This window comes from Periplaneta americana, chromosome 12 (assembly GCF_040183065.1).
Source record: "Periplaneta americana isolate PAMFEO1 chromosome 12, P.americana_PAMFEO1_priV1, whole genome shotgun sequence".
Lineage (NCBI taxonomy): Eukaryota > Metazoa > Arthropoda > Insecta > Blattodea > Blattidae > Periplaneta > Periplaneta americana.
Window position 1 is genome coordinate 58,426,106 of NC_091128.1, and position 22,908 is coordinate 58,449,013.

At 38.1% G+C, this 22,908-nt stretch overlaps 1 protein-coding gene across 1 annotated transcript in view; it reads left to right on the plus strand.

Moving 5' to 3' along the window:
* The first annotated feature begins 12,046 nt into the window (after positions 1-12,046).
* LOC138710471 (uncharacterized) overlaps positions 12,047-22,908 on the plus strand; it is a 38,925-nt gene continuing 28,063 nt past the window's right edge. Inside the window, exon 1 of the mRNA XM_069841393.1 lies at positions 12,047-13,539. Within this exon, the coding sequence (XP_069697494.1) occupies positions 13,057-13,539 (483 nt within the window). The 5' untranslated portion in view covers positions 12,047-13,056. The remainder of the gene's footprint in view (positions 13,540-22,908) is intronic.

Below are 22,908 nucleotides of genomic sequence, written 5' to 3' on the forward strand. Positions count from 1 at the left end.
AAGCTAGTAGTTATTACAGTGTCGTTAATTAACAAGTAAAAAAATAGTACCAAGCTGCAACAAACGTCTACCCTTTTACAAGAGAAAATTGATTTGAAATGAAAGACAACATTAAGACGAATACTGAAGAAAAAGGATTTCAGGTGGAAGGAGTGTGCAGCAAAAAAAAATTGAGGAAAACACTGTAAATTAGAATACGTGAAGATATCTACAGCAAATAAGAAAGCTTAGGAAAGTGGAAAAACCTATTTTGTATCTGGACAAAATGCGGCTAATAGATAGGCCTACCAATTTAACGTTTCTGAAGTTCTGGCACGATAAAAATGTTACGGGAGTTTTGACTACCGCAAATATGTCCAGAACACTCATTGTTGTTCATCAGGATGGGGGCTGTGGGGCTAATGGCTTTGTTGAGAGATTCGAGTTAATATACACGGCTGGAACATAAACAGACGATTATCATGGACAGATCATACTCCAGAAATTTTGAAAAATTTGATAATGATAGTCATAGCGACAGCACCGAAGATGCGGCATCTTTTATGTCTGACTCCGTTCCCGTGTAGCCAAGTAAGTGGACGAAGTTTTCAGGTCAGAGTGTAGTGTAAAGTTCCCCCGTCCCGCCTATCTACTCCCCGCGCCAACTCGTAGCGCGAAGACAGTAGAAGTGAGAAGTCTAAAAAAATCACATTATACACGAATTCACATGAAACCTTCAAAGGAAAGTCAGCAACGTTTCGATATTTCCAGGCCAAAGCCTTGTTTCCTAATGGTTTTCAGCATTACGCACATGAGACAGGGAAATCAAAAACTCCCAAACTCCAATAAACCAAATTTTACAGGAGAGAGAATACACTTATTATTTCTCTGTTAGAATTAGAATTAGAATTAGCCACGAAATCCCATGAAGGGCAAGGGCCTCCTGACTATGCAGGGTGGCTTGTCAAACAGTTTCCGGTTAGCCACTCCGGGAATGATGGTCACTTTTGTAATGTCATATCTGAAGGGTTCACTGTTCACTAGTCACTGTTTAGGTTGCAAGTCACTTTGTGATTAGTTTCCATTGTTGTCGGTCTTTCGCTGTTCTTGACCATAGATGGTCGAATCTTGCTCCAAGTTCGTCTGCCCACCTTGTCTTCTGTCTTCCAGCGTTCCGTTTGCCAATCCTTGGGCCCCATGTCGTAAGGATGTGTGTCCACCGGTTCGCGTTGAGTCGCATCACGTGTCCTGCCCATTTCTTCTTCAGCTTGTCGGCCGTCTCTGCTGCGTCTTTGCTCTTACTATCTTTAAATATTATACATTTATCTATTAATATTGTGTAAAATTACATTCTTTATTAATTAAATACTTCAAAACCTAAATTTTTACATTATCTTACGCTACAATTTGAAATAAACACTGCTGGAGTTAGTGGTTTTCTGACTTCCACAGTGTATGAATAAGAAAAAGTGAATAAATATGAGCCATGTGAAGAAAAAAAGATAAGTATATCATAATTCCCTTATGAAACATTGGAATATACGAGAAAATGGAAGTTTATTATTAAGATTAACATTGCTACATTTTCTTTAAATTTCAAATATATGAGACAGAAAATCACAAATTACCATAAAGCAGATCAAAATACACAAATAAAACCACAAACAATATTAAAATGTTAACACAGTCTCATTCATGTTACAGATTCTGTTTTTTTCTCTCACTCTCATGTTCTTCCTATGCATCTAGATTCTAGATTATTACTGTTCGCAAACAGTTTGGTAATTCATCCTATTTTCCTCAGAAATAAACTGCATTAAATTTTGAAAGTCCTTTTGCTTTCTTCTTTCAATGGCAATGCTGAATTGTACTTTAGTTGACTGGGGAATGATGCATCTGTATTGGGTTTCTGGAAGTTAATCGACTCAATATTGTGCCTTTAATAGTCTTACTTACATGGATTTCATAGATTTTTGTGACATTCTGAATACCGTATCGTATCACTTTACTCAGCTGGTTGAGCGATAGTGTTGCCACCTACAGGGAAATTAAGCTTGGAATGCAAAAACTCTCTTATTCCATGGAGTAAGTGGAGTTCTGACTTCCACAAGTTTTAAAACAGCCCCCAGAATGCAGATGAATGTCGATATTAGTGTATTCTTGCCTTCCACACATGCGGGACAAACTAAAAAAACATCATCCAGCCCGTAACTCAATTTTGTCAAAAATTGGAGTTACGGTAGTGGGTTTTTTATCTCCCTGTCTCAATTTGTGAACACATTACTACGCAATTGAAATCAGGCTATGACTTATGGCCAACTCTGTATAACTTTGTACCCATGTCATTAACAAAACAAACACAATTTATAAATAATGTGTACATTTATGGGAGTGTCCCAAAGGTTAAGGGACACTCTGTATAATATAATATATAGTAAAATCTCTGTTAACCGAAATAAAGTGGGTTGACCTCATTTCAGATACCTACGCAATATTTCTGATAATAAATACATAATCTTGTCAGAGTTAAAAAGGTTTTAAACTGACTCATAAGTTGTGTGCATGAAAGTATCATATGTATTAAAAAATATAAGGCTGATACAATGCATATAGTAGCTGCAGTATTATCAAACCTAAACATTGATTCTTCACTATTTCTTTAAGATAAAATCCGAAATGTTTTTTTGTTCACATATTTTTCCTGCAGCGATGTCACGCCTGCTTGGTGCTAAGAGTGGCTTATCCGCTCAGCGTAGAACGTGTTGTTGTCCTCGCATGCATTCCTCTCACCAGCTTAGTGATAACTACTTTCTTTGGAACTGCTTATACTTTGCCCATAAAATGTTAAAATCAAAAATAAATATGTGAATAATTGATTAAATGGCGATCTTACTCGTATTAATTATGTAAGCATGTGCGACTTACAGCTGTTTCGGTGCTTCTTCACACCATCCTCAGAGTCTTCTGTTACTCGGCGTCATCTCAACTTCGCTGCATGTTGTGTGGGCGCGTTCGTGTGATGAAGAGTTGTGTCAAATAGTGTGTGTGTTCTGAAATTGATCTATGTGTTAAGTATTTGATTAGGGTATGTTTTAGTGTGTCTGTGTATTTCATATTGTTCTAGTGTGTTGAGTTTTTGGTTTTTGGGTTGTATGTGTAGGATTTCCATGTCTGTATTTATGTTATTGTATGTGTGGTTAGCATTAGTTATGTGTTCGGCATATGTAGATGTATTGTGTCCTCTGGTTATTGCTTTAATGTGTTCTTTGTATCGAGTTTGGAATGACCTGCTTATCTGTCCAATGTAGAAACTGTCGCAACTATTGCATGTGAGCTTGTATATGCCTGTGTGATTGTATTTATTTGGTTGTGTTGTTTGTGTGTTGAGATGTCTTTGTAGTGTGTTTTCTGTTCTGAATGAGGATGCGATCTTGTGTGTGTTTTTGTTTTCGTATGTTAGTGTGATGTATTTCTTGTGTTCTTGTGTTTGTGTTGTGTTTTGTGTCTTTGTTGAGTTTTTGTTTTGTCTTCATTATGATGTTGTCTATTATGTTTGGAATGTAACCATTTTCTTGTGCTATGTATTTGATCGTGTTCACTTCTTCATTGAATAATTAACACGAGTAAGATCGCCATTTAATCAATGATTTATATTCAAGTGTTAAAAGTAGTGTACGAAAGATTCAACATGGATAAATATTTAAGTGTGCCATACATTGTAAGTAAATTTTGTATTACATAAATACAGTACATGGTATAACTTTTAAATTCCTCATAAAAATTCGGTTACGACACTCAACACGTTTCGGTTAAACCGGTTTTCGGTTAACAGAGGCTTCAGTTTTACTATACAGTCATAGATAGTAAAGTCTCCTAATCGAAAGACAGTTAAATGAAGACAGAACATAGAGGTTTCTTAAAAGACACAAGTTGTATTCAACTGTAATGGACACAAATTAGCAACAGATAGCCTAACAAACAACAATAAAATGCGCAGTCACGAACAGATCGTGGCGATCGTAACCTCAATACCAAAAACCCAATGCATGTCGTAACATTCTGTTCCGAAGCAGTGCCACATGGGAGTAAAGAGCATCAGTCCACAGTATGCGCGTAGTCAGATCTGCCCGGGACACCCAGTCAACTTTATGGACCATCTAATGCCGTTATAGTGAGATCTTCTGATATAATTATATTATTATCACTGGTTCCTATGGCATCAAAGAAAGCCAGTAATCTTGGGGCAAAGAGTGTGGGTTCTTGCCTTAGGCCCGTAACACACTAGAAGAATTTTCGCTAGCCAGAAATGTGTTGCGAGAAAGAGGCGAAGAGCCTTCCTCCACACACTTGGCGAGTTCTCATTATCACAGATCACACCTCGCTATGATCATCTATGCACTGCCTTCATGCAGAAAGCATTTTTCTGATTATAGTAATGACTCGTTTGGGGGAAATATTATAGGTTATGTATTGTCGTACTTAAATATATAACCTGTAAGTAAATTGTCGTACTTGAAATTACGTACGAACGCTATGTTGAATTCGAGTATTCAGATGATGAGGAAATGGAGTTACATGAACATATTTTGTTAATGAAAAGAAGAAGTAGGCCTAAAATTAAAGCCAGAAATATCTGAAAATCACATTGTATCTTACGAAAATAAGGGCGAGTTTTCGACACTGGTTTCGATTTGAATGATGATACGTTTAGGCGTAATTTCAGGTTCAATGTACCACAGTTTTTTTTTTTTTTTTTCCATTCATGATATGATAGAGAATTCTTTGCTATATTCTGATTAGAATTATGTAAACTGTTAAGATATATAGATACATTATTTCAAAGGTTTAATTAATACCATTAAATCTCAGCAAAATAAAATATAACCCTATTTATTTTCAGATAACCTGATAGGTATTTGTCTCCAGATTTCTTCTTTAAGTTTCGTGTTTTTATAGTTTTCATCCCGTGTATAATATAAATAGGCCTACGGGTGACATCGTACAAGTTCGATAAGTTTCTGACTGAAATTATCAGCCATCTTTCCTCATTTTCAAATGAAAACAATACAATTCATCGCCACCTGTGATATCTTTTTCTGCATTCAATCGTCATAAAGAGTATAAATGTCAAACATCTTTGATAAATGTGTCAAGAGCTACCGATTCCAGCGAGAAACTCGCGCGGGTTTTTTGCCTCGAACGAGAATCTCTTCCAGTGTGTGGACGTCCATTTGAATCCATGTTATCAACCTTTGAATTTTCTCGCAACACATTTCTCGCTAGCGAAAACTCTTCAAGTGTGTTACGGGTCTTATAACTGGAACCCCATACAAATCTGGACTATCAGAATCACTGCACAAAACTACTGCCAGACTTCAATCTACAAAGAGATGTTTGAATCTTCATGGGCGAAAGACAAAAGTGAGTCTAAAAACAAAGTAGAACAAAGGAAAAGGAAAAGAGAAAGCAAAATCACAAGGGAAAGATAAAAGGAAATCCCAACAAGAGCATTTTGATTCTGAGTCCGATGTAGACATGCCCATGGAACTTGTCGACAGTAGTGATAGTGATCTTGATTAGGCTATCCAGTAGACCAGATATGCTCATTCTCTGACTCCCGATGACGTTCTGTAATCACAACCTTCCAATGTAGAGCGTGCTGTTCCTCGTTCGAAGATCGACGGATGACTGCAGAAGGCAGTTCAAGTACTTTGTAGACGCACGAACAGTGCGGGACAATGATACAGTTAAAACCTTCTGTAAGCAAACGATCATTCCGTACAATGTGGAAGGAAGACTATTTTTGTTGTGCGTTCGGTGAAAACATAAAGTGTTTACTATGTTGTAAGGTATTGTCAGGAATACTACTGAGCAACATAAAACTACATTATAGGCTCTGCTACCCAGAACATGCCGAAGTGACAGAGAAGCTGTTTTCTGTAATATAGCGTATTTGCATATATCAACGTTATTATTATTATTAGACATATTATTATTATTATTATTATTATTATTGTGGTGATTTTATTCCAGCAGAAATAGATATTTTGATAAAATAATTTTTCAGGGGTGCAACGTGCACTGCAGTTTCAAGAATTGAAAGCACTTCATGAAAGACCAAACATTGAAGAGAGTCGAACAATTCAGAGTCTATGTTTAGGAGCAAGTCAGCCTATGTAGTATGTTGGGAATTAGCTAAGGCACTAAAACCCTTCACGGATGGTGAACTTGTAAAGAGATGTATGGTGCCTGAACAAGATATAGTGAATTATGTCTCTGTACTGCAACAGTTCAAATGTGAATTCACAGAACATAAATTTAGTGATTTTAGACTTATGGAGAGTGGTATCGGTCCTTTTGTTAATCCTTTCATAGTAAATTTAGTACAATCCGTGAGAGTGCAGTTCCAGGACGAGTTAATTGATTTATAATGTAACGTAGAATTCAGAACTAAATGCAGAGAATATGACTTGACAAGCAGAGAATTATTTAAAAAATGAACAAAACGAAATATTCCAAGATGAGCTTATTCGCTGCCACTATGTTAGCTACCTTCGCCTCGACATAATTATGTTTGCGAACAATTATTTTCGAGAATGAAGGTTGCTAAATCCAAGCATAGGTCCCGATTAACAGCGCATTGCAGTAAATTCGTTGGAAATAGATTCCCGATTACTTGCAGAAAAGAATGCAGATGTTGAATAGACCGCAATGTAGACTATATGGTGGAATATGAAAATGATATTATCTATGATATTATTATATCATAACTATATTAAAAATAATAAATAATGTAATAACTGAATATTGCAGTGTATTCTCTTTCCTTTTTCAAATTCAGTTTATTATCCGTATTTGTAAGAGTGCAAGAACTATGCTAAGGCGGTGCTGCAATGTAGTTGCGGAGCCCAGCCCGTACACTGTGTGTGTTATACCTCACCGTAATCCTTTTGTTACTATTTTGGTATGTAATCCTTGATAAGTCCCTTCTCGGACAATATCTCGTCATCATTGAATTATTGTTGATAATATAATAGTTATACCAATTATTAATAATTCTTGATTATATTGATGAAATCATTTAATTATACCTGTTATTGTTACTATTGCTCCAATAGCTCCCGTTAATGGTCATGGGCTTTGATCAACTAAGTGAAATGGGTGATTTGCGTGTCTTGTCATTAATTCACTTCTCTAGAGTATAAGGTGCTTAATACTGCAAATACGTATCCGTGTAATCGGAGCTTTTACAATTTTGAGCATACCTGCAGTAGACAAAGCAAAACCAGGGGACGATGGTGATACAGCATGCATATTCTGCGAAAGAAAGTTAAGTTTTCCGCTGATACTGCTGGTGAACTGTAGATAAGGTGTTTTATGTGTTGCAAGTGGGCACACAGTGAATGCCCAGGTCCTGAGAAATTTTTTTAGCTGGTTATTTAACGACGCTGTATCAGCCATTAGGCTATTTAGCGTCGATGGAACTGGTGATAGCGAGATGGTACTTGGCGAAATGAGGCCAAGGATTCGCATAGATTACCTGGCATTCACCTTACGGTTGGGGAAAACCTCGGAAAAAAACAACCAAGTTATCAGCCCAAGCGGGAATCGAATCCGCGCCCGAGCGCAAGCGCCTTAACCGATGAGCCACGCCGGTGGCCCTGAGAAAATAGAGTAAGTGTGTAACTTTTGTAAATTTGTTCTGCTGTTTGAATGATGAACAATATTTTCTTTCTTCGATTGAAATTTTTAGAGTTGATTACACATTACTTATGTTATCTTACCGTTTCATAATTCTTAAACTTCATTTAACTTACCTCAAACAATATAACAATAATTTACTTTAATTCCCAACACTTTAGTTAAGTAGGCTATTTAAAACAAATGCCATTGATAGCCCATAGTTAGAATTTTACACTTTCAATAAAGTATTTTTTCTGTATTAAAACTGATATTTATATTCATTTGTTTTTTAATTAGTTTTAAGGAATATACGTCCAATATTCACTTGCAAGTAATTTTCTGTTTGATTATTGTACTGATATCGAGAAATTATATAAAATGAAGCTGGTAGCCCATATTTGGACCTTCTCTCTCCATAATTGCTGCCTGTATGTGACATCGACGGGTAAGAAATGATACCTCGTATCTGTAAATTTGCAGGTGAATATAAAAAGATTTTTTTTTTCAAAATAGACAGAATTTTTATATACGCTTCTACTTTACAAGATCTTCTATTCCAGAACAAAATATTAGTTAATTTTCCAATTTTGTCAACATAATAGGCCTAATAATGTATTTCATATAAATAATAATGCAATTAAAATAATGACCATTTTTGTAGACATGAGGTACAAATATGGCTTTTTACTGTCAAGACTTCTGACAAGTCTATGTTCATTCAAATGTATGTTTCGGAATGTTCTGGTGCTATATTCATGACAGGTTGAAATTGTTTTAAAGGAATCTGTATTTTGATTAATGAAGTACACTATTTCTAAAATATTTACGCAGGGCACAGGTAAAAGTTTAAGTTCTCTGAAAATGTTTATACTTTCAGTCTGAATAGAGACTTCCTTAATAATTTTAAGTATGTATGTATGTATGTATTTACATTGCAAGTGGGCAAGCACCCAGTGGCAGTGGTATACACAATACAATTATACAATACACAATACAATTTAACACAATAATTACAATTAATAATAAACATAAAATAACCTAATTTTACAATACAACTTACGTATGTATAGGCCCTACATAAGTTTCAATAGTCTTTCACTTTACTCTCATCTCACTCACTGTAGTGGTACTATGACGCATTTCACTGACACTTTAGGACACATCTCACTGACACTCTATAACACATTTCACTGACACTATAAAACACATTTCATTGACGCTATAAATTATCACTGATCGGAACTGTTCACTGCACTGTAAAACCATAACTTCACTGACTCATCACGCTTCACTGATACAACAGTTCAAATGAGACAAATAATTACACCCTTATGCATACTTATAAACAGAACTACATTTAAGCTAAACGTTTCTAGTCTAAGACCCTCTTACATGCTATTTTTAAATAATTTACAATGCAAACCAAGGGAGTAACTCGTCAGGCTAAATAAATACATATCACCTTAAAAAATTAAATGTTAAATGTCATCTTAATTTTAATTTGCACTTTATAACTTACACAACTCTTTAACTTATTCTTGAATCTCCTTAAGGAAGGACAGCCCTCAAAGACCGCTGCAGGTAGGTCATTCCAACCATTTATAGTTCTATTTAAAAATGAGAATTTACCTACATCCGTTTTCTGTTTCCTACATTTGATTTAATATCCTTTAATATCCTTTTCTGCAATTTCAGTACATATGTCGGTTTTGTTGAAGATCTCCAAGTAATAGGCTAATGCCATATGATAATATTGAATGGACATGGTCAAAGTAGACTGATTTTATAAGTTCAATAATTGCTCGAAAGGCATAACACAAACGAAAGAAAAAACCACTACTAGGTACCAGTGATGGTAAAAATGTTATGTAAAATAGAATACAATAGAACAGGATAGAATAGAATGTTTTATTTTCGCTGGCAGAGTTAAGGCCATAAGGCCTTCTCATCCACTCAACCAGCCTTAATCAATGCAAAACATTTTTAAATTACGAATATTTACACTACACTTAAAAGGTTCTCCAGCAATATTCTTCAGTTAAATTTTAACGACTAGTAGATGTTTATAAAGTAGAAACTTAATTTATAACCTAATTTAATTCAATCAATTATAATTAATTTGAGATAGCGAGTAAAATGATGAGAATTAAAAATATGTTTACTAGAACTATGTTATAGGGAGAAAAAATATAAATCTAAAATATATTTAGTAATTATTCTGCTAAGTAAGAATTTATGTAATTTTGACCTAAATGAAGTTATTGTCCAACAACCCCTTACATCACTCGGAAGCGAGTTCCCATTTCTAGCAACTGAAACTGTATAGGATGAAGAATATAAAGATGTCTTGTGGTAAGATATAATGATTAAATTGTTATGATGAGACCTGGTACTTAGCTGATGATATGCGGATACATTTTGAAAACGAGAAGCCAAATAGATTGGGGTAGCGGTGCGCAGAATTTGAAATAAGAGATTAAGAGAATGCAGGGCTCGTCGGTCACTTAGCCTTAGCCAAGACAGATTTTGAAAAGACGGGGAAACATGATCATACTTACGAATATTGCAAATATAACGGACGCACGCATTATGCACACGCTGTAGCCTGCTGCTCATATTTGCATTTAGGTTACTTAATATAACATCGCAGTAGTCGAAGTGTGGCATCACGAGTGTTTGTACAAGGATTAATTTTAATTTATCAGGAAGAAAGTGCTTCAGTCGCTTTAATGAGTGAATAATAGAAAATATTTCGTAATTAAATAATTCCTAATTCGTACCTTCGTAAGAATCTGTAAGTATATTATTTCAGTTTCTCAATACTTACTCTACACGTCGAAAAATGGGAGTAAAGTCAAAGGATTTCAGTCACAATTACTACAGATACGAGTATCTATGCCAGTGATGTCAAAGCAAGCGCATTTTTCTCACCTTCACGTCGTGCGCGGGCATCAAGCGCTACGTATGGAAAGAGGAAGGGTTGTGTATATGAATAAGCAGCCTGTAGGATTAAGAAAACAGTGGTGCACAAACTTCAAACGGAACGTGAAATTTTATGTCGTTATTTTTATATGGCTTCTTTCTGTTTAACATTATCTATATTGTCTGTAAAACAAAAGTACTAATACCAATTTCTTAACATTACTGTTGTGTTTTAAACGTTAATAACATAATAAAGAGTTAAGAAGGAATATTCACATAAATTCCATAGTAGTACAACTATACTCTACGAAATTGATGAAACACATCATTCATGAAGAAAGTGAGTATGACATGATAAGTTGGAATTGATATTAATGGTACCTTTAGCCTTATAAAAGTAATCAATGAACTAATCAAAACAATATTACAGTACAAAGCAAAGTTATCTAGGTGCTGTATATGTTTTAACTATAACTAATATTCCATAACACAACTCTTATCGCATTATGTTTTAATATGATATTGGTGAGCAAATTCCTATCATCAGAATATTAAATTATTTTCTGGAAATGTGCTGAAGCTATAGAGCTGACATTTTTACAACACATGGGCATATATCTTTCGCTTACGATGTAACAGTAGTTGCGTTGTTAATTTATTTCATTACAAACAATTTTCATGCGAATATTTTCAAAAATTTCAATACACTATCTTAAGTAATACGTATTTACGGTATATTAGATTTACGAAAACATTTTGTAGGGCTACTAAATAAATAGGTCTATATCTAAAAATTTCACTTTTCTATAAAAAGAAGTTGAGAAAATATTTCTTTTGAATAAAAAAAAATCAAACTTCTGAAAAATGAGCATTAAAATTAAAACTTACATTCTTATAATGAACTTATACTTCCAGACAAATCTAAAAATTAGCATGGATACAGTTTTAATAAGTTCTCTTTCCTTTATCTATTGAATCAGTGCTGGCCATTCCTGAATATAGCTCGATCAAGCGGCATATACTACCTCTTTCGTCTATCTCTTTCCTTTCCGCTGTAAAGCGCTCAGGCCCTCCTGAGCTCTAAAGCGCGCGCTTGCTCCTATGGGCATCAATTGACATGCCTGATCTATGCAATCGCAAACAACAGTTCTATTTCCACAATATACTGTAAGTTATTATAGGTACCCTAATTCACCTGAAAAAAAAAAATATGACGGCACAAAACCTCCTGTATTGAGATGGTTTACAAGAAGATCTTTATGACGATTTCCTGAGAAAATGAAATGGTTTTTCGTATTCTTAGCATTACCGGTGTAAGAATAAAATGAAGATCCTTTTACATCAACAATGTCTGTTTTGTTACATGACTGAAATAAATCGGTGACTTTAATAAGACCATCCATTCATCATGTGACTGTCAAAATAAAACCACCGTCAATGTAATGTGCGCCGCGCTACGAATAGAAACACGCGTCTGTGCTCCATTCATTGTGTAACTGCGCATCAAGTGGAATGTGAAAGGCGAACGAGTCAACCAGCGCGCTGCCTTGCTGAAAGCTGTCAGTTTCGTTTTGGCGGGACGAGAGGCAGGAGCAGAGTTGCAGTGCGGCACCATGGAGAGCCGATCCTCCGCGGTGATTGCTGTGCAGTGCTCGTGCTTGTCAGCGTGTGATGGATGAAGAACGCAATGTGTTCACAAATTTTGTTGCGTAATGCTGAGCGCCATTAGGAAACGAGGCTTTGGCCTGGAAACAACGAAATCTTGCTGACTTTCCTTTGAAGACTGCATGTGGATTCGTATCCCACAATGTGAATTTTATTTACGAATTTTTACTGAACTTGGAAAACTGTGAAATATAGAAAGTGCGACTTGATCCAAGTGTTAACTTTTCTCTGAATTTTTTTTGTATTTATAAAATTATCGGAGGACTGTATAATACGATTTGTTGTCTTCAAGCCTATTTTCACATTACTCTGAAAGATTACTTGAAGTACAAAAACATTTTCTAAGAAACTAGTGAAGATTCTGAAGCCGTTTGAACCAATTCCACAATTTTGCACTTCGAAATACTAGTCCAGGATGTGAATTTGTTTTAAAAAGCTATATTCGTATAATTCATAAACATTGTTTAAAACACAAAGTGCAGTTTACGTTTTATTAAATGTAATTAATAAAACTCAACGGTTTGGACATTACATTATCCACAGTAGTGTAGAGTGTAATTTTCTTTTGTCGCTATTATCACGGACTTGAAAACATTGACTACAATCCAAAGTTCAGTGCAGTTTCATAACCTAAAAATAAAAACTTAAAAGCTGTGTAAATTAATTCCTCAAATTCCTTAAAGTGATATTACGCATGTAATACATTGTTTCCACGCACCGGTAAGGACCTGTTTTAAAACGAAGTGCATGTCACAAGCTGAATGGTAACACACTACCGTATGGACTCTATCAGGCGATGACAGCACAATGAGCAACGAATCCGACAAGCCGGGCGTGACGGACTCGTCTCCGTCGCTGCCGCCCGACGCCCTCGTCGTCAAGTCGCCGGCCGACTCGTTCTCGTCGACGCTGAGCGGCAGCTTCCGCAGTGCCGCCTCCTCGGCGGAGGAGAGCTCGCTGCTGTTTCTGGGGGCGGCGCAGATGCTGCTGGGCGTGCTCATGGCTGTCTTCGGCGTCCTCACCATCGTGCACGACGCCTCGCTGTCCGGCGTCGGCGCGGGGCTGTGGGGCGGCGCCATCGCCATGGCGTCGGGAGTGGTGGGCGTGCTGGCCGGCCTGCGCAGCTGCTACGCCGTGCGGGACGCGGCGCCGTCCCCGCTCGCCGTCACGGCCTTCCTGGCGCTCTGCCTCATCTCCCTCGCTGTCAGCAACCTGGTGGTCGTGCTGGCGGTGATCGGACTTGTCCGAGACGGGCAGACCGCTCAGGTGCGGGCCATAGAAGAGGAGCTGGTAAGTGACGACGCTGCTGTTACTCATGTAGAGCGTTTCTGACTATAGATTCTGTGGAAAAGAAGACTCATCTATCGGGACTCAGTCTGTCCCCCTTGTCTAAAAGGTAAACGATGGTTATGATTATGATCAGTGTTGTCATGGCAACTATTTTTAATTAATCATATGGGGAAAAAATTGTTGCCCATACAGATCCATACGGCGTACGGGTGCCTAAGTATTTTTGTGCGAGATCGTGCGTATTTGCTTGCTTTCCGCACAAAACCAATACGCGGAAAGTGTGAAATACCACATTCAGTATTCCCAGCGTAACACACATAACAATTTCCCTCTTCTTACCGCTTAAGAGACATATTCATTTTTACTGCTTTAGGCTTTTAACATATTATTTTTAGAGACGTTTAACATAGTAATAATTATAAATTGGAAACTTACCACTGCAATTTCACCTAAATTGCACTGTTAGTTATTATTTTTAAATATTTGCAAAAATTAAGTAAACTCTACTACTCCACTAAAGTTTTTGCATTCGTGATGCAAGTAACATTAAGGAAGCCGTGAAAAAATCAACAAGATTCCAGATGTCGATGTTATTACTGCAATATGTTATATAAATAATTTTCTTAAAGTATTAAAGTGAAAAATAAATCATTACATAACCTTACCGTTTGTTTTAAGTTCGCATTTATAGACTGGGGGGGGGGGGGAAGACAGACGTATATCACGGCCTGCTGGAGTATAGTAAACACAGAAAACATTTTATAGGAACAATGTTGAAGATAGATATATTTGTTTTCCAAAGTTGCCGTCATTGAACAGAAACCAAGATGGAGATTTCATTGCAACTAATTAGAAATTCCTCTTTCAGGTATGTAATAAACGATCTTCGCACAAAATAATGTACGATACACGAGCGGTATGTTTGTTTTCATGTTCTCGGAAATTAAAAAAGCTCAACTACGTTTCGCTTTTTCAATCTTTTCCTCGAACATGAAAACATTAACATACCGCTCTTGTAACGCATATTACTATTACACAGAGATCTATATCACAGTCTACTATATACAGTCACGAAGGTCAATACGTAGTAAATATGCATCCATAGACAGTTGTTAACCACTAGGATCGCTACTATCGCCTCATTGCAGACAATGCGAAATAGTACCTGCACAATCTATTGTTTCTAGTATCCTAACAACTCAAGCTTCGTGATTGTATATACTAGACTGTGTCTGTGCTGATATTAGATCATTTCTTGCTGTTCCTAATACAGTATCTTCCTAGATATTCATAAACATAAATGGTTACATCTCGACAGCTCTGGAATTCAGAATGATAATTATAAGGGATGGTTGAAAAACTCCGAAGTGCTACAGATATACCCTCCAGGATTTATCGAGACAAGTGTCAATCTAGTATTAAAGCTTCATGAGATCTATTCTAAATAAACATTGTTTTAGAATTAATTAAAAGATGAAGCAAAATAATTTCTTTACATCTTCTTTAACATTAAAATATCCACTAAATGACGATCGGAGGGATAGAAAGAGGGAAGTAAAATATATGCCAAGGAAGAAAATAAGGGGTGGAGTATATAGTCGAGAAAAAAGTTACCATGACAGCATTGATTATGATGTAGCCTACAGTATCCAATAATGTCATTCGAAATACTATTATAATATGGAAACTTGAACCGAAATCCCGTGAATTCGAGTAGCAATTTGTAATATCGACCAAAAGAATTGATTCAAATGCCGGAGGGTCGAAATGCGATTTGTGGATAAAAATCGATTTCTCGGAGACTGCTGTTTCCTCTTAGGTAAGAAGGGCACTAATTCCCTGCAGTAGCAATGGCAAACTGAACTCCACCATTTCCCCCAGACATCGGCTCCGTACGGTGAATATTCTATGCAGTACCTAATTCCCCATGGAAATACCTCAAGTGAGCGTGTGCATTATATGATACTCTATGAGAAAAGCCAAAACAATGACGTTTTAGCGCCGTCATTAGACCTACCATTGCAGTCCTGTTTTCAAATCCAACTTTATAATCTTTTTACTGATGCAATAAAATTGAAACAAATTAACATGGACTACTCCCGTTTCCCCTACCGTCTCGTTGCACTTCTTCATAATTCAATACTCATATAAATTATGCAGAAATGGATACGTGCGATAATCTACCAAGCAGCCTTGATAGCTCTCTTGGTAGGACGTTGGCTTCACGATGGCCACAGACCCGAGATCGAATCTCGGCTATAGTGTAATTATATTTGTAGTGGATGAAGGTTTTTCCCGGGATTTCTTTCCTTTCCCTCTTCCTCCATAAACGTTCTGCGCAATTCCCGCCTTCTCTGTTTAAAAATAGTGAATCTACTTGCTTTTGTTCGGTGTCAGCGTGGCCGTCAGTCGGAGAGAGTGTTCCTCGTGAAAAGGTTTATGATTCAACCATCTTTGAAAACGTTTAGAGCGTCGAGATTACTACATGCCATTGTAGATGTTTACTCTATCTTTTCGAAATGTATTTTATTTGCATTACAAGAGCATACAGTTGGACTCGTGGCGTGAATGGACACGATCCCGAGCCTTCACCTAATAAATACAGAATATTATAATGGCAACGAATAACATTCATCCTAAAAGGGGATTCAAACTGAAGGTCATAGCCACATATTGTCGAATTTTGTGTGAATATATCCGCACTGGCCACTGACATGGACCTATTGTGCTGTATTAAAATTTCCACGTGGGCGAGAAATGACCGAAAACTTTAGCCTTGAGACCTGTTTCATAGACAGGATTATTTCACGTGCCATAAATGTACGACGCTGTATTCCAGGTTTACTTCACTTGCTGAGAAAACTATGCTAAGCACTTTACTGCACATAAAAATCCACCATCCTGTTCCGAATTTGAACCCGGGAAACTCGGTAACCACTAGACCATCGAAGACAACAAAGCCGCTTCTTATCGCGTGGATTTACGCGTTTGTTTTTTAATCAACCCAAAGTTTATGGCAATACTTAAATTGGATTTTGAAGGAAATGTGTTTGGTTGGATTGGTGACTTCAATGCATGTAAAGACTATAAACATTTTTCTTTCACATTAGACAGTTATTCGTTACGCAATTACTGAATGGAAAAATGAGAGGAATAACAATTATCAATAATAGAACTGAAGAACACGATCACTGCGCTACAATTGATTTTCTTTCTCTTTCTTTGTCTCTTTCTTTCTCTCTTTTCCTCTATCTTTCTTTTTTCTTTCATTCGTTCTTTCTCTCTTCCTTTCATTCTTTCTATCTCTCTTTCTTTCTTTCTCTCTCTTTCTTTCTTCCTCTCTTTCTCCCTTTCTTTCTTTTTTCCCTTTTTCTCTTTTTTTTTTCTTTCTTTCTTTCTCTCTGTCTTTCTTTCTTTCTCTTTCCTTCTTTTTCTTTCTTTTTTCCTTTCTTTCTTTTTTTTCTTTCTTTCTCTCTGTCTTTTTTTCTCGCTTTCTTTCTTTCTCTCTTTTTCTTTCTTTTTTTTCTTTCTTTCTTTCTCTCTCTCTTTCTTTCTTTCTCTCTTTCTTTCTTTCTCCCTTTCTTTCTTTCTTTCTTTCTTTCTATCTTTCTTTCTTTTTTCTTTCTCTCCGTCTTTCTTTCTCTCTTTTTTTCTTTCTTTCTTTCTCTCTTTTTCTTTTTTTTTCTTTCTTTCTTTCTCTCTGTCTTTCTTTCTCTCTCTCTTTCTTTCTCCCTTTCTTTCTTTCTCTCTTTCTTTCTTTTTCTTTCTTTCTTTTTCTTTCTTTCTCCCTTTCTTTTTTTCTTTCTTTTTTTCTCTCTGTATTTCTTTCTTTCTCTCTTTCTTTGTTTGTTTCTTTCTCTCTTCATTTTACCATGCATGCAGTACTGACTTACAGACCACTGCGGTATAGTAGGAGGGAGGTTATTGTCTCCGAATCAACACTAGGCGTCTACACATTGCGAGCCTCCCTGGATGTGGAATTGGCACACCGTAGGGTCACCAAAGATACATCACAGGACAATCACAAGACAAAGGACAACCATCCAGTCCCATAGACGGATAATAAATTTCTTCCAGTGCCTACGTCGAAAATCGAACCACGGACAACTGGAATAGGAAGCTCATACGTCACCTCAGAACCACCGCGGCGAACGCTATTGATATTTCTGCTATTGGAATAAAGTACAGTAATGTTCAAGTCACTAATGGCATTGAAGTAGACACGGCTCGCTACATGAAGAAGCACGATTTTCTTTCCTTTCTCTGCCACAGTTTACAAACAGTGGAAATAATTATAAAGATTATAAGAATTGCTTTGAGTGAAGTGAATTCAGTGAAACAAAATGAGAACATAATGAATATTGAAATGCCAAACAGAGCGGAAGGGAACATATTACATTTCTTCTCAGATAACACTTCTAGAAGTATAGTAACATTGTTCCTTTGCGGGCGGTTTTTGAGAGAAATATGGCATTCTGTGATGATATTTTTATTGCGAATTTCATGAAATTCGTTTAAAAACACAAGTTTCTTTTATTGGATATTGTAGACTAAGCTATTAATATTAGGTACCCTCCACAAAACTGGCTTCATTTATACACCGACGGATCCTTGATCTCCAGGGAACAAGGTGCCGGTGCAGGTGTTACGTGCTGTCTCTTCTCACTTTATAGATCTCTTGGGTATGGAACAACAAGTTTTGATGGAGAAATCATTGCAATAAGTGAAAGTCTCGGGAATCTTCTATGCCACATCAGTAAATTTAGGAATGCAGTTATATTGTCAGACTCCAAAGCAGCTATTCTATCTATAGTCTCTAGACACACACCTTCATCTCAAACAGCAGAAATAACTAAAATGCTCTCTCAATTCATAACAATCAATAAAAGAATTATTGTATTCCAATGGATACCATCCCATTGTGGAATCCTGGGAAACGAGAATGCGGATGCTTTAGCAAAGAAGGGCAGACCTGTTACTAAATCTACGTATTATTCTGTGAAAAGATTTATTAAATCTACATACCTAGACTTCAACAAACAAAATTTGATAACACAATCTCAAAGGAAAAAATGGAACTCTGTGCATCATAATCCACAGTTAATTTCCGATTTACCACGCAAACCGTCTGTAGCTGCATTTAGATTGGCAACAGGCCATGACTGTTTGGCCAAACACCTGCATAGAATTGGAATATATCAGTCCCCTAACTGCCCACTGTGCAATTCATATTAAGAAATGGATTCAGAACACCTCAAAATCTGTGCTTCACTGGCTAACCGTGACAATATCTTTGAAAAATATTGGAGTGCAAGAGGTCAAATGACGTTATTATCAAACGCCTGGCATTAGAAAACAACAACAACAACATTTATGACCGTGTTTTACTAGGAATTTATTCATTCATAGTTTTTTACCCAAGGACAGATCTTTCACTGCAAACCCAGCATTCTCAATCTTTCCTATTTTTCGCCTTCTTCTTAGTCCCTGTATATGATACCTGTATCTTCATGTTGTCTATAATCTGATATCTTCTTCTTCCACGAACTTTTCTCCCGTTCACCATTCCTTACAGTGCATCCTTCAATGAGCAATTTCTTATTAGCCAGTGACCCAGTCAGTTTCCTTTTCTCTTCCTGATCAGTTTCAACATTATTCTCTCTTCACCCTTTTAGCGCAGCTTCATTTCTTATTCTGTCTATCCATTTCACACGTTCCATTCCTCTTCATATCCACATTTCAAATAGAAGTAATTTATCCATTATAAAATGTAGATTTAGATTAATCCCCTTAAAAGGAATAGCTAATTTCACTCGTCAACTCTACAAACGTAGCTGGGAAAGCCGGCAAAACAACAGTCAGTGCACCTCATGTTTGTTTGCATACAACAGACCTGACTACTGATCAAGATTGATATATATGCAGGGTATCTAGTGTTATTCAGTTACACTGAATCCGAAAACAATTTAGTGCCGCACTGCACGTGAGAGTAGTTTAAATATTACGAGTATTGACAATTTTCAGGCGTAAGTAGCCTGACACTTCATTAAATTGTGGTAAAACTGTTCGGAATGTTTCTGCAGCTGCTCGATTTCCTGATAGACGGCCACTAAACCCCAGAATCTGTGCTAATAGCGCAAAAGGTTTTGGAAACAAGGCGCATGATGCCTGTATGTGAAGGATGGCGACCAAGGACCCAGCCAAGACTGACGAAGAAATTGTATATATTGTGAATAAAGACCTACCGAGCGGGCTAGCGGCGTGGTAGAGGGCTGGCCTTGCATTCGGGAGGTCGTGGGTTCGATCCGAGGGACTGGCAATCCTAACTGAGGTTTTTCATGGTTTCTCAGTTATTTCCAGACAAATGTCGGTATTGTACCTCTTGAAAGTCCGGCCATGGACAGCGATCCTTCCCTTAATCCTTTCATATGTGTGAGTGAATGATGTGTAATGTCTTAAATGTTTGTGTTGTATCGGAGGTGGCCCTGACATTGAGCTGATTCCTCATCCGGGGAGGCCCTCTATGTCCTTGTGTGGTAAAAAAGTATATATGTGATCCATAGATTAATTTCTCTCCCGACAGGTCGCGGCCCTGTAAGGCCCGTGTGGTGTGGGTCGTGTAAATGAACCTAAAAGGGAGACGTTCAACTAAGGTAAAGAAAGACAGAATAATTGCTTGGACTGTACCATATCCAGTGCTTCTCAAAATCAGATAATGCTCCTAGGTTAGCTTTTCCCATTGGCGCCTTCATCTTCCATAAATAATCTTATCAACGGAAGAAGTTACTTTCACAAAGAATGACACTGTCAGCTTCCACAACATCCGTATGTGGGCCAGAATACTCGTTAACATCACTTTCGGCAGAGATTTGAAGTAAATGTATGGTAGAAATGGTCAATGATTTCCATGTTTGTGCAAAACACGCTTCCAGATTTACAGGAAAATGTTTCCCCCCTACGAACCAGAAGAATCGTGCGGTTCTTACAGAAAGTGCCCATCGCATAGTCTATTGCCCAGAATATCCGTGACCATTTACAGAGCACGCACGAAATGTCGCACAATTTTAAGTAATCTATCTTATTACAACTATAGTACAGTACAGTACGCGAACATACGCAGTACTCCATAAAGTCCATCGTTGTTGAGTAACGATTAGCACATCTAACCGTGAAACGAGCGGGCCCAGGATCAAAACTTAGTTGGGATAAGTAGCCGGTTGAGGTTGTTTTCCAGGTTTATCCTCAACCAATTGAAGCAGAATTGCTGGGTAACTTCCGACTTTGGACCTCGGACTTATTTCGCCACCACAATTACATTTCCCACCTTTCATCATCATCTTCGCTTCTTTCCTATATTTCGGGCTTGCTTCGATGTAGAGTCGGCTGCAGGCCGCCACCGAATTGAGTCCAGTGTATGTGGTCATTCGTTGCTGGTGGTAGTACTATGTATCGTGGGCTCTCCCCTGGGCTCATGATAGCTCGTGGGACTGGTGTTGAGGGATCACAATGACGCCTACGGGAAAGGTAAAGGGACCATGTAATCTGTAAGGGAGTTCGGAGGCGGCCCGTAGGGGAATCTTGTGCGGAGTGCTTTAGGATATACACACCATTCCAGCCTGGGTAGTACAATGGGCTCACCCGAGCGGTATGCGTGCGAGGACAGTCCCAGTCCGTGTCCTCCCCTGAAGGGACACTAATAGAAATGGAACTTACGCTAGAAGGGAACAAGAGTCGGAATTCGACGAAAGTGACATCATACAGCATAATGTTATGTAAAATGGCGGAGACGGTAAGTTTGACTGTTGAGCAGAAGGTGAAAATTGTTTTGTTTTTCGTGGAAACAAAGAGCATACAAGAGAGTTTGTTTAAGTTGGTTATTTAACGACGCTGTATCAACTACTAGGTTATTTAGCGTCGATTTAATATTACGTTTTATTTAACGACGTTCGCAACTGCAGAGGTTATATCAGCGTCGCCGAATGTGCCGGAATTTTGTCCCGCAGGAGACCTTTTACATGCCAGTAAATCTACTGATATGAGCCTGTCGCATTTAAGCACACTTAAATACCATCGACCTTGCCCGGGATCGAACCCGCAACCTTGGGCATAGAAGGCCAGCGCTATACCAACTCGCCAACCAGGCCGACTTTAGCGTCGATGAATTGGTGATAGCGAGATGGCATTCGGCGAGATGAGGCCGAGGATTCGCCATAGATTACCTGACATTCGCCTTACGGTTGGGGAAAATCTCGGAAAAAAACCCAACCAGGTAAACAGCTCAAGCGGGGATCGAACCCGCGTCCGAGCGTAACTTCAGACCGGCAGACAAGCGCCTTAACCGATTGAGCCACGCCGGTAGCTTACAAGAGATTCGGAGACGCTTTCCGTGCTTAATTTTGTACGCGGTAGGCTTCCTGCAAACAGTCTACAAATTGCCGTAGATCCGAAGTTTATGGTTCTGTGACCTTCGGTCAGTCACGCAGGCTGTCAAGGTGCAAGTCTTGATCTGACCTGGGAGTTTCCATGTGAAAAATCTACAATGACACTCGTGGCGAACAAAATCGCAGCTGGGGTAGTAGTAGTAGTATTGACTGGCTAGGGGCGGGTTAGGGACGACCCTTCACCACGTTGGTTCGACAGTAGCCTATTGTGCACCCCGAATTATGGGATGAATGAGAATGAGGTATACCAGTCCACAGGCCGCATGAGACCCTTCACCCCTTCATCCAACGCCCCCCACTACACCCCACCTTAAGTTCATACTGCCAAGGTGACCAAGCAGCACAGGATTCATTCCGACAGCTCTTCTAAGATGTCGAAGCGCTGTGAACTTAAAAATTATCGGAAGTGCTCTTAAGGAATGAATCGTGGCAGAGATATTGCGAAAGACTTAGAACCTAGAGACGGTTTCAAAGAGGACGCCCCTTCTGCAAGCGGGCGAACACATGTGTCATGACCTGAATATGCCTGTGGAATGAGATTATGAAATTTCCAACGCGGTATTTGCCTAAATAACTGTGGAAAATCACGGAAAACCCACAATCCGGTTGGTCGGTCCGGGGATTTGAACCGAGGACCTCCCGATTGAGAGTCCCGTGCTTAACGCATGAGCCATCTCGCTCGGCGTAGCTGGGGTAACAACTGCGAATAGTGTACGAGAAAGAAAAACTTCATGTGTTATGCGTTGTTTATGTGAACATCCTGTTTATCGTCTGTAGCGAGCGGGAGCAGAGCGAGACGCGGGTGACATCTATACTCCTCGCTATACTCAACTGAAATCTACTGTTTTGGTACGAATTTCTTACCTATGGTCGTGACCGACGAAAACATCAGTGGACTGCTAGTTAAATTGAATGTGAAAGATTTGCT